General features: G+C 38.3%; 1 protein-coding gene across 8 annotated transcripts; it reads left to right on the forward strand.

Annotated features, from left to right (window-relative positions):
- Positions 1–1,021: 1,021 nt before the first annotated feature.
- On the forward strand, positions 1,022–20,440 carry LOC112278519 (uncharacterized). 8 transcript variants are annotated; one of them, XM_024512126.3, is made up of 16 exons: positions 1,022–1,437; positions 2,065–2,378; positions 3,237–3,810; positions 4,625–4,730; positions 5,040–5,691; positions 5,902–6,730; positions 7,204–8,653; positions 9,169–9,479; positions 9,677–10,582; positions 11,084–11,422; positions 11,747–12,061; positions 12,298–12,396; positions 13,058–13,699; positions 14,085–15,231; positions 15,705–19,267; positions 19,475–20,440. In XM_024512126.3, exons 3-16 carry the CDS (start codon positions 3,391–3,393, stop codon positions 19,757–19,759), a joined length of 11,064 nt encoding a protein of 3,687 aa, XP_024367894.1. In that variant the 5' UTR covers positions 1,022–1,437; positions 2,065–2,378; positions 3,237–3,390; the 3' UTR covers positions 19,760–20,440. The 8 variants fall into 8 exon arrangements, with proteins under 8 accessions (XP_024367894.1, XP_024367903.1, XP_024367910.1 ...); XM_024512135.3 differs by having other exon boundaries at positions 2,060–3,810; XM_024512142.3 differs by having other exon boundaries at positions 2,070–3,810.
- The last annotated feature ends 4,303 nt before the right edge of the window (positions 20,441–24,743 follow it).

Below are 24,743 nucleotides of genomic sequence, written 5' to 3' on the forward strand. Positions count from 1 at the left end.
GATTTTTTTTGTGCTTTTGTAATATTCAACTTTTATTTTATTTAGCTTTAGTACTAAAAAAAACTAAAATATTATTTACAATAGCATTTTATGATGTCAAAGTCTAAATTGAATCCACAATGTTAATTTGAGTTGTCTGTGTAGACTAAAAGCAAGCAGAAAAAAGAAATAAAGAAATAATGAATTTAAATATTCTAAATTTTAAATTGATATACTAAAAAACCATATTGTAATAACATAAAAATATAACAAATATTAAATTAAAAAATAAAAATAAAATAGTTGAATTGAATTATTTCTGTTTAATAATGTTCAAAAATTCAGATATCGAATATTTATTTAAAGCTATTTCAATGCTAATTTAAGAACAAGAAAAAACTACTTTGAAAGTATTATGATTAGTTTTAAATCAATAATTAATACAGCATATCAATTGAAAAATTAACATAAAATTTTATTGTGTGTGTGAGTGTGTGTACATGTATGCATTTGGGTTCAAAATGTATTTTAGACTGTCTCATAAACTAGCAACATCAACCACAAAAAAATGATTCTATTAAACTTTCGTAATGTAAATTTCATATAATTTCAAAATCATTGCTTGCATTATTGCCGAATTTATTATTTTCATTAAACAACAAACAACTTTGGACAAATTATCTACAATTTAAATTTAAATCAGAAAGCATTGGCTTTTGCTTGTTTACTATGTGCTTTTCATGCATTCTGTATCGACATTCTCTTTTCATTTCCACCATGTGTTTTTATCATGGAAGTGTATGCCATTACCTGTGCAAAACTCAATTAAAGAAATAAACCTTGAATTCAACCATGGCTAGCTACTATTCTTTCAATGGATATTTTCAATGAATTCAACCCAGCATTTTACCCAGTTGAAGTAAAGTGAAGCAAACCTGTGAGAAATGGTGTTGTGAGGAACTCTTCATCCAATGATCTAACCACTTCGCAAAAGATGAAACCTATCTAGTTTGTTTGTGTGTGTGTGTGAATGTGGATGTAGGGTTAGCAACAATGGCAGTATTGGGATCAGTTTGTGTTTGTGATTATTATTTTGTCGGTTAATTATTCCTTTACTAAGGAGAGGGAGTAGAGTGGAGTGGAGGGGTCGAATGTTGTGTGAAGAGAGTTTTTTGCTCCTGGTTCACCCTTGCTGCTGATTCTCAAGGCATGGCAGCAGTGCCTCACCGAGATCCTCCCTTCCCATTATCGCATCCAACTTTGCTGCTGAACCGGAGCTTCGGAACATTCTCTTCAGCAACGTTGCGTAGCTGTTCATTTGACTCCTTTGAATACTACCATGGCGCAATTGTGAACTGGTTCTGCGTGGATAGCGCTTTTTGCATTTCATTGAGAAACAGAGAAAGAGAGAGCGAGAGAGACAAAGCGGGAGAGAGTTTGAGAGAGCTTAACCTTAAGGTGAGTGATGATCATGCTTATGGTGGTTTGTTATGCAACTGCGGGGATGCTTAGGGTTTCGGAGTTCACAAGGGGTTTGGCGAGTTCTTTGGGAGTTGCTGGCGTGGCGTTGGAATAGTAGTCGCTGGATGTTGAAGTGCTTGGGGTTTGGGGGCGGGGATGAAGTGGATAGAGGTTTAGCAGGGCATGGAGAGCAATTACAGAGTGGGAGGAATGATTGGATTGGAATGTGTGTTCGAGTTGGACATGGAAGTGGAGTATTGGCTTAGCATTGCGAATAATGCGAGTGTTGAGTGATGCATGGAGGAGAGAGTGGAAATGGCTGAGGTGTCAGAATTGCTTGGGACTAGTGAGTATGCTTTTGGAGTGTAATTTCTATTCTAGGTTGGGAGGATGGAGTATTGTGAATGTTGTGCGGGGTGAAGGTTCAGGTTGAGAAATAGCTCCTGAGGTTGATTCATGCACGAGGAATTTGCCTCTTGTTTGTAATTTTACCTTTTCCCCCTAGTGTTTCTGTTTCGGCTTAAACTCTGGTTTTTGCAATCACTTCATGCAAGGGAGTGTGCTGTGGCTGAATTGGTCACTGGCTTTTCTCTTTAAAATTATTAATGTCCCATTGTAGTGTAGTTCAGAAGGTGATGTTCAAGTTGCGCTGCCACGACGGAAGGGGAGGTGCTGGATTTCATAGCATTATGAACAATCAGGCTGATGACACTCACCTTCTTTAGCTGCGTCTTTCAATAGAAGCGCCCTCACATTTGAATCGATTGGCTGTCGATTCTGTCTTCAAACAACGGGGGGGGGGGGCTTGTGAGTTGGAAGGCAGGGGTATCGAGTGCGACACATGTTCAGAATCAACTCATGAAGCAATTTTGAGGAAACGCATTTGACTACTTGAAAGACTTGAATGAAATGAGCGATCGTACCGTCTAATCGAATGAGTGATTCTCAACCCGTTTTCGTTTTTTCTGGCCTCGTCCGTTCAGCTCATAAATAGTATTGTGTTTTTGCGTTATCGTTAAGCAATCCAAGTTCGGTCATGCTGCATGCCAAGTTTGGTTGATCAGAGTAATTTGTTTTGCCGCTTCCCTATCTTAAATTTTGGAACAGATTTTTTTTTCTTTTTTTCTAAAAAGTAAAATAGCAACTCTGATGTTGCTACATTGTAGAATATTGACTTGAGCACGCGCCTCAAGCGTTGGATGAAAATTTCTTTAAGAGTCTTCATGTTGAACTCGGAGGACTGTCGATCTATTCAATTAGATTCCAATATAGCTATCAACCCCCCGCCAGCGACTCCCATTATTCGCATCACTAATTAAGCGTTTCACAGGTTTTAGGATATGTCACTTAATAACATGGATAGCTCAAGTGCATTTGTGCATTGTTAGGATTGGGTTCTCTGCGTAGGTTTATGTGTTCAGCACGAAGAACTTTCATTTCACCTCACATAGTAGTGAGAGCATGTTCTGACGTGACGATCGTCTCTTTTTTTTTGGACTAAGTTTTCTAATAGAAGGCGAGCTTGCCGCTATGTTACCCTGGATATTACAACTGCAGATGTGTTGCTTCAAAATTAGATTACATGTCTCTGGGAGTTACTGGCATGGAATTGAATTGATGTTGTTCCTGTTTGTAAATCGTGTCCGATGTTGGTGTTGTTAAATCAATTTCTAGTCACATATGTGATAGTGCGTTCTATCGGGAAGCACATTCCGTCATCATTAGCTTGCTTGTTGGCTGTTGTTAATCCGAAGGCTGATTACTTCTTAAAACATCTTTTGTTGACTGATTTTCAGGAATACTGTTATTTTGTTGTACTGGTGTCATTGGAATGGTGATTCGGTCGATACATTTCAATCTGTGGAACGTAAACCCATAATTGACTCCTTGCACTGAATCAAAATGCGAGCAGAGTGAAAGACTTATCCAATTGTTGATGGTGAAGTTGAGATGGACGCCTCACTGCCTAGGGGGTGTTCAGCTCATAAAGTCTCTCTTCAAGTGGAGAGCTCTGGTGGTACAGAAGTTGGTAATAGCTTTTCGAATCAGGGGATTTTGGGCGTCTTAGAATTCCAGTCAGTTGGAGCAACACGTGTTGAGCCAGTAGCATACGGGAAGGTGCCGCCTGCGGATGGCAACTCAAAAATGGCACTTCACGTGTCAAAGGGGGCCACTAACGAGGAATTTAAGCTTGCGAGTTCAAGTATGATTGGGAATCATGTCGCGGCTACTGTCCAGAATCCTGAACAAAGACATGATGAAACCTTAAAGAAAGGGCGTGGACTGAGTTCGATAAAGAGTTCAACTGAGAATGAAGCACAGAAGGAGGACGAAGGAAGAAATGGGCTCAAGGTTTTCACCCTATCTAAGGTGAGAATCTTATGGGAAGTGCCATGGGAATAGCATTGTAGGGATGATCCTTCGCAAAGAGCCCGACTCCTAGCTTTTAGTAATTTTATTTGCTAGCTTGAGTGTGAATCGCAAGTTTTCCTTTCTACGACAAGTCGGGGAATCCAAGTTTTCAATGATAATGAAATGTCGCGAAGTTCAAACTGATGAAGACTTACACCAAACTCTTTACACCTCTCGCTTTTGAGGAGTGTTTTGCATGGTTAATTTAGAACATGCTTCCAATATAAACTTGGGAAGATTCGTCACACAAAACTTAACTGAAAAGATGAGCTTGCAGGAATGTCAAATTCGTGGGAGTTTGATTGGTAGGATCTCACATTTTCCTTCACTTAGCTGTATTTAACTTCACCATCATCCAAGTTTTTGTGACGTTTTGTATCAATGTCCTTGCATCTAAAAACTTATGACTGCTTAGGTGTAAAACAACTTCATTAATCTGCATATTTCTGTTAAATTTATATTTTAATGTTTGATCTATATTTGCCATAAAATTATGTTTCGCATCGTTTAAGTCTTTCTTCCTTTCCATCACCTTTTCTTGACAATTTTTAACTTTGGAAACACATTGAGTTCCTGAGTGTTCTAGCTGAGAACCTGATAGGTTAATCACTTACATTTCGTCATCTCTCCACTTATCGTGAAATCGAGATGCAAGTCTGAAGTTACTGTTTCTCCTGGAGATATGCCAAAACCAGCGTTCCGAAGGTTAGCCTTGTAATGTTCATCATGATGAAATCTGGTTGCTAACAATATATCGGGTGTTTCTCATTAGTCGGAAGTCCCAATGCGTCAATTGGCAAGGAAGGGTGGATTGTCGAAAGGAGAAGCAGCCCCTGCGCCAAAGCCTCTACTATCCGTTGCCGATGCAGTGAAGGAAGGTAGTTTTGCGTAGGATCTTGTATGTTGGGAGCCGTCTGCTTTGTTTTGCACTTATTTTATGGTATGTGTTTTTTTAATCTGTTGCCTCAATTTTGTAGTAGGCATAACCTACAATTAGAGATTGTTGGTCTCACCGTATTTCATCATATATTTGAAAAACATGAAGATGCATGCTTGCATGTTTTTGTCTTTGCTCAAAATCAAAGTGGATGTGAATGTTGCGAAACAAAGACGATGAATGAACTGTTGTTGTCATTCCACAAGGTACATTCTCTCAGATACTGTGGCTCTGGTGGTGAGCTGAATAGGGATACTGAAGAAAGAACGCGAAGAGCAAGATAGGATGGAGGCGATAGATGCTGTAATGGGTATTCATTGGAAAATGAAGGAAATTATTGGGTATGCAGCTCCCTTTCCTGGAGTAGCAGGGCCTGAAAGTGGTAGATTATGCCAATGTTGTAATAAGCCGGAAAGCTCGAAGTCCACTATATTTTGTGACAAGTGTGAGAGGGGGTTTCATGTGGATTGTGTGAAGAATTGGCCAAAGCCCGCTCAGGAACTTGATGTGTGGCACTGTGGACCCTGTGGTCTACAACCTGGTCACTACTGGCCCTTGGGCAAGGTTTTGATAAGTTATGATAATGCAGTCGCCGAGTACAAAAAATATTCCTCGAATTTTTTGACGACATTGCAAAAGGTGGAATCGAGCTTTGGTACCTTCTCACAAGGCGTAGGTACACGGACACATGAGAAGTCCGACGGATTTGAAAGTGTTCCAAAAGTGAAAGTAATCAGAGATTTCAAGAAAGAAGCCCGAAAGGGTAATTCTAGAGTAAGCGTGGCCATTACCGCCAGTCCACCAGTCGCCTCAAAGGCAGACCCTGGCACGCCCATGCATACAAAAGAATTTGGAACAACGGCTGGTATGCCAGTATCAGGAGAAACTCAATCACAATCAAAGTAAGTATCAATGATTCATCTGTTTTTATTAGTTTGTGAATGTGATGACCATGTTTTCAAGATTGCATACTAGGTTTGCAGTAGATTAGATATTACGATTGCTGTGAAGAATTACTTTCGCTTGTTCAAGAGTTCAGATGTTGAGTATCTGGTGCAATGGACTGTTACAGATAGACTATGATGTTTAATCTAAGATGCTGTCGTTCGCAGGATGCTTGGTTATCCTGGATTTGTACAGACGCATCCCATCTCAGTGTTCAACTCTGTTGCTCCAATTGTGAGTTCCATTGTCTCTCAAGATGCAACTGCTGTCAGGACGTTGATAACTCCACATGCTCCCATTATAGCTAGTCATCAATCAAGGACCGTTTTGCCTCTGACTGAGTATCCTGTGAGTTGTACACCACCTGTTTTTCACACAGAGTGCATATCCCCACATGGAACTCCATCGAAACTCCTGTATACGACAAATAATGATTCAACAGGTCCAACAGCTATGAAAGCGCAATTTGAAGTTGCTCCAGGTAGTTCTCAGTATCCGAAGACCTTGGTTACAAATCAGCATATTGCTTCATCTGAGCCAAATATCTTAGGCCGTTTAAATTTGTCTTATGCCCCAAATCAAACCGGCGTGCAGCAGAAAGCAGCTCCAGCAAGTGGAGCTGTTGGAATAGAGATTTCCTCTTCCGAGACACTCAGGCCTTTGGCGGTTGGAGAACGTTTAACAGAAAGAGAGGAACTTCTGAAAGAAGCAAAAGAGTCTCTGAATCAGTTGCGAACTTTCATAGCTGCTCTCAAAGGAAACCTTGCAGAAGGTTGGAAAGTTGTTTTAAGAAAGAGACCCACGGGTGCGCAAGAGAAATTTTATCTCTCTCCGGCTAAGCGGAAATACAGGTCTAGACAAGATGTGGCTCGGTTCCTTGGGCTCGTGGATGATCCCAAGTGTCAGAGAACAAAACCCAGTAACCTTGGGACATCATTAGATAAGCTCGTGGACAAGCAAGAAATCAACTTACCATCAATTCAAGCCTCTGAAGTGGTTTGTGCACATGCGTTTGAAGTTTTCTTTCAGTATGTTTGCATTTTGTAGTATTCTTTATTAGAGTGGTGTTGTGCTGTTGTTTGTTATACAGGGTTTCAAATTGCTGTTTTCTATGTTCGTTACTTGCACCTACTAGTGTACTGTATCAACGCTTTTACATATCTATATATTTTGTTCAAGAGCTGTAGCCTTCTATGGACTAGGAATTCCATCTGATAATATTGTGACTCTAGTCATCATGTTAATATCATCCTCTAGTTTGGTTTGTAATTTACCCACGTGTTTTCGTGTTCAAGCTTTCCAGTACACATAGGCTCAAATTCTCATCACCTGTAGGAACGTTCGCAAATGTTGTAATAATTTGCTACAGAATTAGGTCTGAAGTTAACGTTTCAGCTGACCTCTTTCCAGTTTTCAAAGGTTGGTTGTGGTAAAATGACAATTGGTTGATGACTTGTTTATACTTGCAGGCAAATCTACCCATGTTCTGTGGAGATGTGATGATTGAAAAGCTGGGTGTAATCGACTCTCGGCCGACATATTCTGACGAGTATCACATTTGGCCTGTCGGATTTCGGTCGTCGTGGCATGATTCTGAGACTGGGTCATATTGTATAAGTGAAATAGAGGATGGTGGAGTATTGGGACCCATTTTTCGGGTCACTAGAAAGCTCGCGAAAGGTGCTGCTGACAGCAACAGTAGTTTTTTTGCATCTTCAAGGTTAGAGAAATTTGTACTGGACATTAGTGGTATTCCTGGTGAACCTGCGAAAATGAAGATTGCTGAGGAGAAATCAAGTCCGCCCAAGAGCACATCAGGAGTGAGTGGTAGGATTGTAGATGGTGGCGTATTCAAAGTGTCTGCAGAAGGCATTCAAATCGATGCTCAAAAACGGCACTCGGGAGATGGCCGTGGAGAACTCATTAAGCACACTTACGAGCTTGGCGAAGACGACAAACCATGTAATGAGAAAGAGGAGATTGTTTTACTTCAGGAGTGTCAGGAAGGTGGAAGCAGAATCATAAACGGTGATGCTTCACATGCTTCGTCAACGAACCATAATGTGGCCAGTCAATCTGTTGGTGAAGTTGTCATTGATCCCATAGAGGAGAAGGAACTTCCTGTAAAACTTGGTTCGGATAATTCATTGGATGTAAGTGTGTCTACTTTAGATGTGAAGGGTGACTTCAACCTCGCAGAAACAGGTAAAGACGTAGGTGCCTTAGAAAGTTTGAAAGTAGACAGTCACCACTCAAAGCCAACCCTTGTTGTTCTTAATTTGTCTGGTGAAGAGGATGAGAAGTCTTCAGCTATAGTTTTTACAGACAAAAGGCCAGCCTCTGTAGAAGAAGGCATAGAAAAAGTGTCGAGATTTGTACCACCGCACATCAAACCTCTGCCTTACCTCCCGATGAATGAAATCACTGTGGAAGCTCGGACGCCAGGAGAAGCATGGAAATCGTTCGGTAAGAAATTTGTCGAGCATTACAAGAATTTTTTGGAGTCTGAGGTTAGTTCCTCAATTCATAACATAGACACTATCAATGGCTACATGACTTCCAACTCAGGCACTTCCAATCTTGGGAACGAAAGCATTGATGTTTCAAGTCCAGCTTTGTTGAGCCAGAAATGCACTGACAATGAGGAGACTACAAATACCGTGTTTTATGAAAGGCTGGAGAAGAGATTAGGGGAGAATCATTCCGGGCTGAACTTACCAACGGTGCAGAACATGATCAAGGCTCTTCACATTGGAAAGCTCTCAGGTCATAACAAAACATGGGTAAAGGAAGTTGATCAGATTGTTGAAGTTGCACGTACTGCAGCGTTGCCTTCACCATCTCATGCCAAACAGGTTGCAGTGAACTCATCTGATCCTTGGAAAAGGAAGAAGAGAGTTAAAAGAACTGATTTAACAGGTATGTCTGAGCGCTAAATGATTATTTTTCACCATTTTCGCTGGTTATATATTCTGCTAATGTGTTTGTGAATGCAATCGACTGGTAGTATCTTAATGTGCTAGTATCATACGAAAAGCTGTAGAAGAGTCTTCCTCGTATAAAAATTCTGGTCTGCTTGAACTATCATGCTTCTTTGGGTGTTGCTGTGTCGTAATGTATTACTTACTTTTGTGTTCAGATTAATGATCTCGGTTGCAATTTGCTTGGAACGTGTTTAGTGTTTTCGTGTTACAATTCTCTCAAATGTGTGAGTACGTTAATTACTTTTGGGCACATATGGTCCGATGCTCATGGCTTACTGATTTCATCAACAATCTTCAGTGGTTCAATCTTCACTGACCTCCTTCGAACTTCTAAAAGTTTTAGAGGGATACTATCTATGTAGAATTTAGGATATTAATGATAGTCTAATCAAACATCTGAATCTGAACTCTCAATGTTTTATCTGTTGCACTTCTATGTTAACAATGCAGCTGAAGAGAGTGTGAAAAAAATGAAGCGATCATGTGCTGAACCGGCAGTCCCACCTCTACTCCAGTTGGCATCAGAGGAACAAACTGGAGTTGAGAATGCGGTTTTTAGAAATTTTCCACCTGTTGTTGCGCCAGCACTTGTACCTCCTTTAACTCCGGCTATCGGGTCAGGGCAAGCAACTGAACCCTCAACGACAGCTCCACAAGTGCCTCATCCTGTAATTACAGTTGAAGAGCCTCGTCTACCACCTCCAGCTGGGCAACCTATTTTGAAGAGGTTGCCTTCAGAGTTGGTTGGAGATTTACTTCAGGTTTGCATGCCGCTCTACAACCCAATTAATGAATACGTGTGTATCGATTGTGTGTATCTCCGTGTCACTCGCAATGTATGTAGTATAAGTTGAAGTGGTACCACTGCAGTCTTGTGCTTTTTGTTTTGAATCGTGTAGGCGAATGGGGTCAAGCACTTCTTTTTACACATCGCATTTGTGTGATATAATGGCGCCAGGTGTGGGAGTTCTTGTGTCGATTCTCAGACTTATTTGGGCAAGACGTACACTTCACCCTTGAGGACTTGGAAGCAGGGCTATTAGATGTGGTACCTGTCAGAAGTGTTGAAGTCACGGGTAAAGACAAGGATTGGTCTAAAAAATGTTGTAAGAATGAGATGGTTAGCACTGTGGGGGATTCTCCTGAGCAAAGCGTGAGACTAGGACAGGAAGGAGAGAGAAATGTGATTGATCTTGACGAACCACTGGAAAGAGATCCAATGGGAGGTGACAGGGTGTCGGACAAGTGTATTGTTGCAGCAGATAGGAGGCAGGAGAGTGAAAATTCTGATCTTGGGCAAGATTTGAATGCCGCAACGGTGGCTCAGACTGGGATAAAAAGTTCCCTCAGTTCATGCTTGGAAGATGCTGAAGGGGAAAAGGAATTCTCTGAGGATCTGAAACGTTTGGGCAATAAGTCGGAGGGCCTGGATGCATCTGATGGAGAACCAAACGAAGTTAAGAATGGAGTTGAGTTTTATGAACAAACAGTGAGCAGGGCTCTTGCACTTCTTGCAGAAGCACACATTCCCTTGTTGAAATTTCTTGTGTCTGATCTAAAGTTCCGAATTTCAAGAGGTCTAAATGAGGATGAGGTGGATGAACCTAAAAAGAGAGGAAGAAAGCGTGTTTGTGATTTAGGACTTCTGCCTCCTGAATTTAGTGACGATCTTCCCATGAATGCTGTTACATGGCCAGAAGTTGCTCATAGATATCTTGTTGCCATTTTAGAGGTGAAAGAGCAGGGTGAAATAACAGAGTTAGCACCGGAAGAGCGCAAAAAGCTCGTGAGGTACTTTGAAGGAGATGGTGGTGTGATGGGTGGTGCTGTTGAGGGAATTGTGGGAGTTGAAAGCGATGCCCAGGTCAGCATTAATCACAACTTTATTTCTTGTGTTCTTGTTTTGGTTTCTCAGCATGAAGCGAGTTTATATTTGGTCATGGTTGCAATTCGTATCAATTCATAAGGTATGGCCTATTGCGATTAATACTGCTTTTCTGAATGTTGTGCCAATGCTAATACATCGTAGATTATCGACATTGCTCATCCCTAGACCCGACCTTAAAAGCATTTCTTATGGCTACTTAACTATCATAATTTTATGAATCGATCCAATATTGTTTACAGCTCTGCAATGGATAGAAAAATGAGAACATCTTTTTGGTTCATGGGCTTCATATGTAATAAAATCTCTTGTTATTGACGAACGCTACGTGGGTTTGATGTATATTTTGCTTAAGTTTTCTTGTGCGAGGTGAAATATCGTTGTTTCACTGATGATGCTGGCACATGAGAATGTAAGATGTTGTGTTGCTAGGTGTCAATGTTGGTGTTTAACTGAAGTAAAACTGTGTTTTCATTGCAGGTATTAGCAGAGGCAGAGAAAGAGCTAACACTTAGAGTGCCAAAAACAGTTGAGAAAGATATAGTGATTTTTGTTCCTCAAGAATGGGATGTTGCATTGACGCCTATTAATCCGGCCCCCAGAAGGGCCGAGGGTGGAAAAACTGGGGAACTTGACCCTCTACCAAAGTGGGTGGAGGCATTAGAGCCTGTACGCAAAATGCCAACTAATCTGGGTACAAAACTCAAGATTCAAGTTCAGGGAGCATTGGATTGTAACCCCCCTGACTGGGCTAAAGCCACGCTGGAGTGGTCACTTAGTAAGGGCACTTTTAAAAGCAATGCCGCTGGCACTACTAAGGTAATTGCAATGTCCTACTGTTTCATGATTGTGGGAGTTAGACAATGCAACTAATCATGACAGAAAGAGAGGCTTGTATCATACTCAATTTTCTTCGTCGTCCTCCGCCTTTGTTTACTCTTATTCTCGCTCTCGCTTAGAATGCTATATTGATTTTTTTCCTTGTGACAAGTTGTGTTTCCTTTGTCAACAACCTTGCAAAGCTTAGGCTTAAAAGTAGTTCTGTACAGAGGGTCCGAACCCCTTAGTTTTATTATTACCCATGCGGTTTATGCAATGTATTGTGAAGTGTCTCTGGAGTAATACAGAACGTGTTGCTTGCAGAGAGCTGTTTTGGAGGTCTTAGCACAGTATCATGGTGAGGAGTTGAAGGCTATTAATGCTCCTCGTATTCGGAAGGTGAAAGCTGCTCCATCTGCGGAACACCTGATGCAGCGGTGTAGAATTGTTTTACGTGAAGTGTCAAAAGCTGATAGCAAACAGGTCTTTAATAATCTGGTGGGTGGTGCTTTTCCTGTCAAGTCTAGTAAGAGTACAGTATTATTGGCACGGCCTTTTGACTTTCGAACCATTGATGCGCGCCTTGCTGCGGGAGCGTATGGAGGATCAACGGATGCATTTGCTTCTGATATGCGACAGGTTCATCCATGCCTCTGGTTTCGTTATTAGTTTTACAAGGACGATTTTTAATTTTAATTTTTTCTTAAATTTTAAAATTTTTATACATTTATTTACGTGCAGGTGCGTAGTGTATCTAATCGCTGGCTTACTTTCTGCCCTAGTTATATCCAATTTCGATTAAACTCGCAAAGTGGCTGTGTAATATCATGATAAATCGTTCCTTCACACGCGTTACTCTTGACGGATTGCCTCAGATTTGGAAGAATGTAGAAGCGGTGCATAAAAGTGGCAGCGCAATACTGGAACTAGCCAATCATTTGTCTCAGTTATTTGAAAAGCTGTATCAAAAGCAGGTACGCTCTCATGAATTTTTGTTGTTTGTAAAGCTGTACCTTTCATAGGAACCTACTTTTTCTTGCGAGTGCTCCTAGAACCTTGCCCTTCTTGGCGACATTATTTGTTTATGTATGTTCGAGATATATATTTTTTTCTTGTTGGGCTTCTATCTTTCCTAATCATTCTGTTCGATCATTAGAGTTATCTCGTCTGAGTCGGATGAATTTTCAAGCTCTTTTTTTTTTTTTTTTTTTTTTTTTTTTTTTTGTTTTTTGTTTTGTTTTTTTTCCTGAATCAGCTTCGTGTTGCCCGTTCCTCTCTTTACTAGAAACATGTCTTTGAAAATTACTTGTGGAATATGTTTTCTCATTTTCTATTGGCACCGCCTTCTAGGCACTTCGTTCCGATTTATTGGAACACTGGTATGTTAGAGAGTCCTGTTGGATACGTCTTTTTATCAACGTTTTTTGCGTCGTTGTGTTTTTCAAACTGTTGAATGGAAATTTTGTTGATTGAGTTGTCTGTAAACATTTCCTACTCTTACCTTCTATCTTGTTCAAATCTTATCTTACTGCTCCAAAATTATACTGTGTGGTCATCAGACATGTTTGTGGTCTTATTTCCGAAATTTTGATTCTTGATTTCAGATACTGATTGGTTGTGATAACATTATGGCAGGTGATAAGCCTAATCAAGGGTTTGGCAGAAAATGAAGACAAGGAGAAAGAAAAGGCCAGTATTGTGCATACAAAAGTTGATGATTCAGTAAGAAAGTCAAATAGTAAACCAAACACAAAAGGTTCTGGAAATGCCGTTGACGACAAGCTTGGAAAGGCACCCTTAGAGGATGATAGTACTTGTCGGGCGTGTGGCGTAGATGAGGACTATGACAGCATACTCCTCTGTGATGGTTGTGATGCAGAATATCACATATACTGTTTGGTTCCTCCACTCGAGAGAGTTCCTAAAGGTAACTGGTTTTGCCCATCTTGTGTGGCTGTCGAAGAAGGCTTTCCAGAGACATCTTCTCGTGGAGAGGCTGAATTGGCGGCATCACAAGAAGAAATGGAGAGGCCTGTGGCAGGCAGCATACTGAAATTGGAGTACGAGGATGTAAATGTGCATCCTGTTTTAGAAAGCAAGCCCGAGGCGGGAAGGACGGGAGGAGTGCTTAGGTCGGGGACTAAATCGGAAACAGATCCGGAGGATAATATCCTGAGTGAAGAACCTGATACTCAATCTCCTGCCATGGAAAGCACTGTACAAGGATTGCTCAAAGAGTTGGAAGAAAAAGAATATTGGCAATTGAGTCTCCCAGATGTAAGTACATACTTATCTTGGCGCTCTATCTTGTTCTAGCATCACACTTGGTGTTCTTAAGTTGCAGCTCTGGAAATTCCATCCAAGCTGGACTGTTATATTATGATTGGACTGCATTTTGCACATTGTAATAACTTGACAATATTTGAGTGATAATGTAGGTTCATCCTAATGTTGGGATGTTTAAGTTCATTGGTAGTCTTATCTAAAAACCATGGACCAGTCAAAGTTATGAATTGTGTTTGAAGTGTCCTTTTATACTTTATTATCTAGTTCTGTTTATTTGAATCTATGAAGCACTTCACTTTTGTGTATAGGTAAAACTACATATTTTCAACTGAATATGGATACTGATGCTATAAATATGTTATTTATGTCATTTCAGAAATTATTTCTGTTGAAGTTCCTTTGCGATGAAGCTCTAAAGACACCTCAAGCTCGTGCTCACCTTGAGAAGAGCGTAGAAGTTGCCCTAGAATTGCAACATCAGCTCCGAGATCTGGTTGCAGAGCGCTTGAAAATAGTAATTCCTATGGACGTCATAAACCATCCAAAAAAAACTGATATTGAGACTCTACACAAGCCTCAAACGAATTCCCTATCAGGGCCAAGCCTAGGTACAACACAGCTCAAAGATGGAGCAGAGGCAGTTGCACAAGCTCCTAAACCTGAATTGCATGCATTAGAAAGAGCTGAAGCCTCAACTGCCGCTACATTTTCATCTTTAGCGCCTTCTAGTGGCATTGGTATTGTATTGGTTGGGGATAACAGATCTGAAACGAATACACAAGAAATCAACGTGGAAGTTGATAAGGTAGTGCATTATCTGGACCTTAATGTTACAGCTGGAAAGGAACCTGAACATGATCATTTACGATTAGACCGTAACACACAGAGTGCGTCAGAGCAGGGTCATAAGTCACGTGAAAGCGAGAGCGGCTATCTTCATGCGGCCATTGTTGGTGAGGGTATAGAAGGTGATATCTCTATTCAGCCTGACGCAGCTCCCAGACCTCTGAATCTTTTGAAAAGGAGTTTTGAGACGACAGCGTCTGTTCTTTCAAGCGCAAGTGTGAGTGGCCCCAAGAATGTGAAAATGGCTAAGAAAGAAGACAATGCAATTCAAATCTCTCCTCTTAGTGTGAATGTTGCTGAAACAAATGGATCAGCCGAGGAATCGTCAGATACCCAGACTGCTGCTTTAAAGGTTCTAGATGATAGAAATGTCCGGATTAAGGCATTACAAAGTGCTAGAGATCTGGATTTGAAAATCACAAAATTGGGAGCTAAGCTTTTTAATCTCACTTTGAGAAGAGAGCACATGGGCTCAGATTATCTTGGGAGAGAGTATTGGGCCCTGACCGGTAACGATGGGAAACCTTGGTTAGTTGTTGCTGATTTGACCTCTACTCCTCAAGGCCAGGTTGGCAAAGTCACTAATCTTGATCCTGTCTGTCAAACGGTACAACTTCAGGGCCTTGGAGTCCGTATCCCTTCTTCAACACTTCTATCGGCATCTAAAGCTCCATCTGGTATGTTGTGCAGTTTTAGTCTTTTGTCGAATTTTTTTCAAGAACTGCACTTCACTGTAGTAAGATGTAGAGTCTAGGAAAGAACACATTGGTATCTGATGCATTTGGTCTACCATTGCTTTCTCTTCCTCATGTTGAGGTGAGCCCTTTGATCTAGCAGTATACTACTGCACTCAGTCTGATGTGCGTTGCCTCCTGGCTTTCTTGTTGACTGTGTTGTAAATATCAGTTTAATACTGTTTACTTCTTTAATTTTCATTTGAGTTATTCTGGATTAATAGGATTAGTACCTTTCTTAGGCCACACATTTGAACGCTACTAAAGCTATTCTATCTCTGCGTTGGGTTCAATAAACATTTTTGTATTCGTCTTCAATGCTTATGTCTGTTGAGGTTCCTTTTCTGTCTACTTCTAGTCTTTATTCTGATTTTCTGTATATCATGTGTGGGACCTTTGTGTGCACGTCTCCACAGAGGATAAGCTGCAGGATGATCCAGAAGTGAAGACAGTGCAGGAAGGAATCAAGTGGATTTATTATAAAGGTGACAAAGCTTTAGATGAGCTGGTCAAGTGGCTAAGTCCTAGAGATCAGCATGAACGAGTACTTAGGATAGCCATCTATCATTGGCGAAGATCCTTGTACTCGAGGCATCTTTGGGACACGCCTGCAATCACAACTGCACCTAGTAATGGCCATGCTGATACCATGACGGAGCCAAACAACGTCATCAATAAGCCTGGGACTATTAAGGAATCGCCTCTCTCAGAAGAAATGGAAGAAAACAGTAACATCTGGAGTTTTCCCGCAGCAAAAGCAACAAGGTTGCTGCAGAAAAGATATTCCCAATCAAATGCTTCTCGCAGCGATGATGTGTCGGACGAGAATGACCCTCACAACCAAAAAGAGGTTATGGACAAGCATGTCAGGGTGCTGAGGCGATGTGATTGCCTTGAGCTGCTGTGGACTTCTCGACATCATTGTCTGAAGTGTCATGAAACATACGAATCACTAGCCGAATTCCAGACTCACTCAAATAATTGCCCTCTTGGAAGTAAGCCTAGCGCAGAAATTGGGTCCAAAGACACTCAGCCACAAATACCTGCAAAGGCCAAGAAAATCACTCATGATAGTAGCAAAGTTGCAGTGAAAACAAAAAAGTTGGCATCTTTTGATAAATCATCAGACTTGTCCCAAACCTTTGCCAAGTTTGGGAATGCAACTAGAAGTGAGAGAGTTAGGAGAGGTCTGAAGAGAGGGAGTTCTCGACCAATTGTCGATGATGATGTGGATATGGAACCTGCTGAATCAATGAGGTCCCTAACTGAGTATGTTGAGAATTCGCAGACTCAGAAGATAGCAACTCCTGAGGCGCAGGAGCTTACTAAGTACACTCCTTCAACGGGTCTTTTGAAAGCTTTGGAAGAGTTAGTAGATACCTCTTCCTTGGCGATTTTGTCCCAAGCACATGGGCAACTCGTGGAGCCTACACCGGAGTCAAGAGAAGAAGTTGCCACTTTTGAAACGACTTTTACTGTAGATGATTTTGAAACTAATACATCGGCTGCAAAGTTTGATTTTAGGAGAGAGCAGGTTTCGGATGCTGTTCAGTTGCCCGAGCCTGAGGTTTTGAGTGCTAATCAATTGAATCTGAATCACTCAAACAATCTACAGAATGGTCAGGACAATCGCTCAAATAACCCTCAGGGCAATGAAGGGAGCATCAGTGGTTGGGCGAACGACTTCAACATCTCCGACCAACAGTTCAGAGACGCAAAATTGTACCTGCCTCAGTCAAATTGCTCAATTCTTGCACAGAATTGTCAAGGTAGTAACGGTGGATGGATGAATGGCTTGAACGTTTCTAGCCATAGCTTCAGCAACCATGTGCTGGATGCCAACAAGTTGAAATGCTCAAACAGTGCTCAAGGTAGTCGTGGCAATAGCGGTGGATGGGCGAATGATCTGAACGTTGCTACGCAACCCTTGAGAGAAGATGCTTCTTCATTTGGGTATCATCCTCCAGCTCCAGCAATGATTTCTACTCAGTCCGGTAGAGAGAGGACGAGCCAGATCGGTTTTTCAGGCCGAGATTCATCTTTTACACTCTCTGTGCAAAGCCCTCTTGCTTTTGACGCCTCACATGTGATGTCATCTTCTCCTGACTATCCATCTATTGCAGGTTTTAGTTCTCTAGAACCTTCAAACCCTGTGGCCTCCCAGTATCAACAGTTTAGGCCTCCTCGCAACGTTCTGAGCCAAGCATCTGTTCTAAATAGTAACTTTCCGCTCTCTTCAAATGACGCAAACCTTCAGTCTGTGCCTTACAATCAGTACCTTGCCCCCTCAGATCATACGAACCCTCAGCAATCAAGCTTTCAGCAATTGCTGTCTTGTTCTGATACTTTGAATACCTCAAATTCATCACATTCTAACTTCTTGCCTGATCCAGAAAATATGAATAGTATCCCGTTGTCCTACACTAACCTTCTCCATTCTCGTGACAGTAGAAACCCACAACCTTTACTGTACTCTCAGTATATTCCTCTACTCGAGAATATAAGTCCCAGTGCAACCAACCCCTCAACTTCCTCTTTTTCCAATATAATTTCCCTAAATCCATCTAGTACACCTTATTTGAATTCAAACCCCAGTTTTAACCAGCCTGACTCACATCACGCAGATTTGACCCATTCTAATATTCCTGTGCACACTAACTTGAACTCTAATCTAAACCATTCTTCACGTCTTACTGGCTTGAATATTAATTCTAGTTCTTTGTTCCCTAATTTAAACTCAAATTCGAACCTCTCTGTCCCAGAACACGTTGGCATGAGTGCCAATCGTAATCCTTCTTTGTGTACCAGCTTGAATGCTACCAGCCCTCTTGCCTCATCATCCAGCCACTTTCCTCTTAGCAACAATGTTGTGGACCCAGAAGCCAAGAAGTTTGAAGTAGGAAGGTTCAACTCCAATACATGGTTTGATTCTCAAATTCCTCCAGAGCCGTCGACGTCAGAGCGCCCTCCAATTATCCCTACCAAACCTACTGCACGGCGAAGTTCGACTTGGGATTATCTGATAAATCTTCCCTTGCCCTCATCTCAAGGAAATGAGAGGCCAGTTCAAATGCATCATATGAGGGCTTTTGGAGATCGTTCATCACCTCCATCTTTTGATTTGATGTTGAACAAGCTACAGCACGGAGATTTGAATATGCATTTAGTTCGTGAAACCAATGGTACTCAAGCCCTAGATCGGGTGTTTGATGGACAGCAAGTTGAAAATCTAATCAACAATTCCTCTCGACATGCAGTTGCTATGGGAGAGGACTCTGTTACTTTAGATTTGGTGCTCGAGAAACATGAGCAAGTGAATGGGGTTTTTCCTGCAACTGGTCCCAGTGAAGTGGGCTCTTTTCCCTTAGATTTGATGTCCCTACCAGAGGAACAGATAGAGATTGTGCAGGGGGATACTATGGACTCTGCCGAAAATAGATGCACTGACGGTGTGCAGGTTGTATCAGTTAGAGCTGCCGAAGAAAAGTGTGGTGGTGATTTCCATAATGATTGTAATGGAGCTGCCAGAGGATCATGTGAAGACATTGTCCAAGTTGATTGCTCTGAAGCTCATAGAGGTTCGTGTGGAGACACTTCGCAGGTTATCCCGGATGGAGCCCATACACTTGGTCGTGTAGATGATCTCCAGGTAGAAGCACAAGGAAAATCTACATTAGATACAGTGAAGGTCGAGGAAGGGGATGTGGGCACAAGCTCTAAGCAGGGAGCAATTTTACCACTTCCTGTTCCTTTAGCTGTTGCCTCAAGTGGGAGAAAGCCAGTAAAAAGATTTCTTGTAGCGAATGCATCAGTGCACCCTTTAATAGGTGAACAGAAGTATTTGTTGAAAGGACTGCAAATTAGTTTGTTGGATATGGAAGCTGCCATGGCTGATGACGTACTAGATTCTTCTCGAGCCTCGTCAGTGAGACGGCGTGCTTGGCGGACATTTGTGAAGTCAGCGTCTTGTATCTATGAGGTAACGCGTCGTTATTTACGCTTTTTAATTACTGTCCTACCCTGCTATATCTTGATTATTCCGAGAGTAGCAAATCGGCAGGGAATCATTATGTATGGTTATCTATTGACTAGGGAATTTGCAGGTACCTCGTCCTGTTTCTGCACGAAGTGTGCTTATATTTTACTTTATTTAAGCTGTTGGTTAACAGATGTGTTGAATTAGCAGGTGACGAAAGCCATTATCCTTCTGGAACTTATGGTGAAGGCGGATTGTTTGAAGCCAAACTGGGGTTATTGGTCATCTTTTACAGCAGCTGCCCGGTCTTCCTCCATGTCTTCATTGGCCTTGAGGCTCTTTGCGTTGGATTCATCTATTACGTATGAGAGGGTAAAGGCTCCAGGAGGTGAGAAGGAAGCCATCCAACCCAACAAAGGTTTTAAGGCAAAGAAAAAGAAATTGCCAGAGTTGCCTCTGCCTCCACCTTCTAAGAAGAAAAAAAAAATGAAATGAAATTCAAGATAGCGATGGTTTTAGATGTCCCTGCTGCCTGCCTGTTCCGTCCATAGTGACTTCCAAGCATGGCGGATAGTTAAAACTTCATCTGCAGCCGGTAGGTATTCCGACGAGCGATTTTTTGTTCAGCATTGTAGAGCATCAGAAGCGAGTCATTGTTCTGGCTCTCCTCGGGCTGGCCAGTCGTATATTCACTTTGTTTATATTCAACACGCCTGGGTCATACAATTTGAGCGGATCGTATTTGTTACATTCCAGCTCACGTCATAAAGTTGAAGCTGCCAACATGTTTCTTACCATCTGTTCTGTTAGTTGAAGTAGCTTAGTAGGTTCATGCGATCTAGGTCTTCGAAGATATTCAAAAAGCCCTGCTCATTTGATGCCTACGTATTTTTTGGAATGTTGGGATTCAAGTGCTTTAGCAAAATGGGTTGGCGTGTTGGATCGTATTTTCTATATTTTTTTCTTGTGTCATTGGTCATTCCTCTAATAACCAATAATGTAAGAATCCTAACAGGTGCTTTATAGTGAACTCTCGGGGTTCATGAAGGGCTCTTAGCTTCTGAGCGCTAGCTTAATCTTCTTCAGAGATTCCATACTCCATATGTTCTACAGGGCATTGTTCCTTGTTATCCACATTCATTTAATTTTTATTTAGATTCTTATTTAGTTTAGAAATTGTATTGTATTGTATTGTATTGTATTGTATATATATATATTTTTGTAAAAGTATTATGATGGTTTGATTTATGCAAATACAATTAAATTGTATTGTATTGTTTTTTATTTTATTTTTTGATTGATTTTAATATGAACTGTTAGATTATTTTGAACTATTTGACATATTTCATTGAAAAGATGTAATGCTTAAGTTTTATAAAATTTATAAATACAATTGTCTCTTTGATAATTAATCTTCCAAAAACTAATAACCTCTAATTATCAATAATTTTTCTGAGAATTGCTTCTATTCTTCCAAGCATAATTCATTATTTTTTATGTTTAATATTTACTTAACTTTTATTGATTTTTATTAATTATTAGAAAATAGTACTTATATAATCTAGATATCTAATGTTGTTGGTTATTGTTCCATAGTCCAATGTTGTAGCTCCTCCAAACCTTTTAGGCAATAAAATGTATGAGTTTTCATAGATCTAAAAGAAAAATTATAGCCTAAAGGGCATAGATCTTATTTGTATGGTATTGTATTCTAATAGAACTATTAGGTAAAAGAGTACATAAAGACTAATAATCTATAAGGGCTTTGTTAAAAATATAGTAGAAAATTATTTTTAAAATCATAGGTATAAGATAGGAAGAAACATAATTTTTTTTGTTTATGTTGCCTTTTTGTTTTAAAAAACTTTTACTTACTTTGTAGGACCATAAATAATACAAAATAAGATAGATTAGCAAAAAAAAAAAAAAAAAAAAAAATACTTTGAACAACTTTAGAAAAAAATAAAAGATAGTTTCCATCAAATATTATTTAATAAGACCTTGCATTGATACCCAAGGAGGACCAATTGTGAATCAAGGTGAAACCAAACCCCAAAGTACAAAATCACTTGCTTAGGATAGATGTAGGATTCTTTGTTTGATTGGAGAGCAAGATTAGAGAACTAACTTAAGATGGATCCTATGAGCATAAGTTTTGAAGAATATGGATTTATAATGAGTTTGTAAGAACTACGCAAAGTTAGAATTAGATTCAAGTGACTCTATTTTTATGAAAATAAAGTGGAATATATATATATATATATATATATATATATATATATATATATATTTAAAAAATTTGTAGCAAATCTAAGTTTGAAATTTTTGGATTTGTGAGTACAATTGTATTAGGTATATTTTGAAAATTTGAGCTCTATTGGACAGCTAGATTAAAAATTATTGGAATTCAAGTAAGTTAGAATATTGAGAATTGGAGATTTGTGGACTAATAAGGTACTAAATGGATTGAAGATGTGGCTAACATGGAACAAAGTTGTGGCTAACATGGAACAAAGTTGTGGCTACATGGTCATAACTAGAAGATTGTTATAATTTGCTATATGGGACAAAGATGTGACTAACAAAAAAAGAAAAAGAAGTAAAGAAGTGTTCTTTTTGTTCCAAGTGAGCAATATGGATTTGGATCAATTGTTTTTGTGATGTCAATCTAAGAGATGTTTTTTAGTCAATTGCACGCTCCATCAATATATTGTTATTTTGTAACACAATTATAAAGTGAAAGAAAAAAAAAATCTAAAAGAATTTAATTAAAAAAGTTATTTCAAATTATCTTAAAAGTATAGATAATATTAAAGGAGGTAGTAAAACTAATAAGTGCTAATATTGCTTCTTTGCAAAATGGGTTTCTCTTTATTTTTTATAATCATAAATAAAGCAAAATAAAGTAAATAAAAAAAACTAATATAGGCAGCTTAAAGAAGTTAAGAATAATTTTTAGCAAAAAATTACTTTAATAAATTTAGAATCGATATCCAAAGAGGATTGCTTGCAAACCAAGGTTGAAATCAAACCCCGAGATACAAAACCATGCATCTACAACAATTTTGGGATTTTTTTCTTAACCAAAGAATGGGATTAGATAAGAGGCTTTAAGGGGTTTTTTTTAGCATTATTTTGAGTTATTTGGATAGATCTTAAATTTAGGAGAGCTTTTTAAAATGAAAGATGTTTTCCATTATTTTGGATTTTGAAAAAAAAAAAAAAAAAAAAAAAACTTGCATATTTAAAGAATTTGTGAATATTATAGTAGGTGAACAAATGGATTTATATATCTCATTTATTTTAATTTGACTTATTTATGTCCCTATAAAGTGAGTATAAGTCTCTTCTACAAGTAGGAAATATTAGCACTTATTTATTTTTACTACCTCCTTGTCTATTATTTATATTTTAAAGTTAATTTTCTAAAATATTTTCTCTTTTTTTTTACTTAATAGTTGTAATACTATATGACACTGTAGCTGAATCAAAACTCATCCATGTTGCAATTATGTTGATGTAGGTGTTTTGACATACTAGATTATGCCAAAAGATTACATTATTTCAAAGAAACATAATAGCCAAAAATCTAAAGGTATTAATATGAGGCAATTTTAGATCATGAGTTCTAGTTGATTATGTCTTTAGATTTATTTTCTAATGGTATTTTTTAGAAGGTCTATAAAATTGAGTAATACATAAATTTAGAATTATTCATCATAATATATTTTATTGAATTGATTCAATATGTTTAAAGCCGTGTAGTCACCTTGCACCTTGTAATTTAAGAAAATTGCCCATTAGTAAAATATTGCAATCAAAATACACAAATAATTTAAAAATTAATAATGAAGGAATACTAGCTCTAATCAACACAATTAATAAGCAAGTAAATCTAAATGATTAGAAAAAATAGATATTTGCAATTTCTAAATGAAAAAAAATAAAAGAGTGGAAAAATAACAAAGAGAGAAAAATATGTATATACACTATCTCCCACATTATTAGCCATGATTAAATTACATAGAAAGCAAATAAGTCTTTGCAAACTCAAAGATTCAGCAATTACTTATCAATTAATAAAAAAGCATGACAAAAAAAATTCATATTGAATAATAGAATGTGGGCAAATTTTATCAACTCTTATAAAAATGATGAAAAAAATTAAATGTTGGTAGGACAAGATACATAGATCATGATTCAAAGTTGATAAGGGAATATAGAATTGAAAGATGCAACAATAAAAAGAACTAGAATAGCATGGACAACTATTAAGGACATGAATTACAAGGGACCAAAGGATCAATATACTTGTATCATTTAAAAAAATAGATATTAACTCAAAAATAATATAATATTAAAATTAAAATAGTTATTATTAGGGATTTTTGAAAAAAAACTAAAATATATATATATAAAAAAAAGAGTGAAGAAGGCTTCACTCTTATATCTATATATATATTATTTAACTAAGAGCTATATACCAACATTTATAGGACCTTTAATACATGTCCAATTTATGAGATATATTTCTAACTTGGAAGATAAATTTTTAACATGTGCTTTTCTATAAGATATTATCAAATCTACTTACTTCTATTTACTTCTAACTATACTTTTAATTTAGATAAATATGTATGTCCATGACATTATCTTCCCTTCTAGAGACAAGTTCTATAAGAAGAAGTTATGACATATTGAGAAAGTCTAAGATGCAACAAATTGTATTTGTTGTGTACTTTGATCTTTGTTGCCTTCAAAGATAGTTGATAGGTCTTCTCAACCATTGATATTATCTCATACTAGGACAAAAAGTCTAGCATAATATTTAATTTTTATTGAAGTCTTTGTAACTTCCTTCAAATAAAATATTTGAAACACCATCAAGGGTGGTTACTACCTCTTATAATATCACCAAATATTAGAAGTCTTTTCTAAAATTGTAATATAAAATATGTTGTATTTCATAATTTATTCAAAAAAAAGAGTGTTGTTCTTGAGAATCTTCATTTTTATTTTGTTGTCTTGAAGGTCGTGATGATTTCAATATATCAACCAATGTTATATAACATGTTGTCTTACAAGAAAATGCACCACATACTTGGTTGTGGAAGATAAAATTAGAAGTTGCAACAACAAAGGTCCTAACAATTCTAATAGAATTGTAAATAAACTTCAATTAAACCTTAGAAATCCTAATAACATATTGATTAAATTTTTAAATAAATATATTTTTTTAAAAAATAATTATAATAAAATCATATATATATATATATATATATATTTTAAATTATAAATATAAATTTTAAAAATATTTATAAAAATAATTTAAAAATAAATTTAAAAATACTAAATAAATAATTAAATAAAATATTAAATAAATATATAAATATAAATATAAATAAAATATTAAAAACTTAATAAAAAACCTTAAAAAATAAAATAAAAAATCCTAAAAAATCTTATATAAATCTTAATA

The sequence above is a fragment of the Physcomitrium patens genome, chromosome 2 (assembly GCF_059467195.1).
Source record: "Physcomitrium patens ecotype Gransden chromosome 2, ASM5946719v1, whole genome shotgun sequence".
Taxonomy (NCBI): domain Eukaryota; kingdom Viridiplantae; phylum Streptophyta; class Bryopsida; order Funariales; family Funariaceae; genus Physcomitrium; species Physcomitrium patens.

What these genes read in the sequence shown, in the direction of transcription:
- LOC112278519 (XM_024512135.3), top strand. Translation starts at nt 3,391, where the DNA reads ATGGACGCCTCACTGCCTAGGGGGTGTTCAGCTCATAAAGTCTCTCTT. An exon ending in TGGTTGGAGATTTACTTCAG is followed by an intron (nt 9,480 to 9,676) that starts GTTTGCATGCCG and finishes TAATGGCGCCAG; the next exon opens with GTGTGGGAGTTCTTGTGTCG. An exon ending in TTGCTTCTGATATGCGACAG is followed by an intron (nt 12,062 to 12,297) that starts GTTCATCCATGC and finishes GGATTGCCTCAG; the next exon opens with ATTTGGAAGAATGTAGAAGC.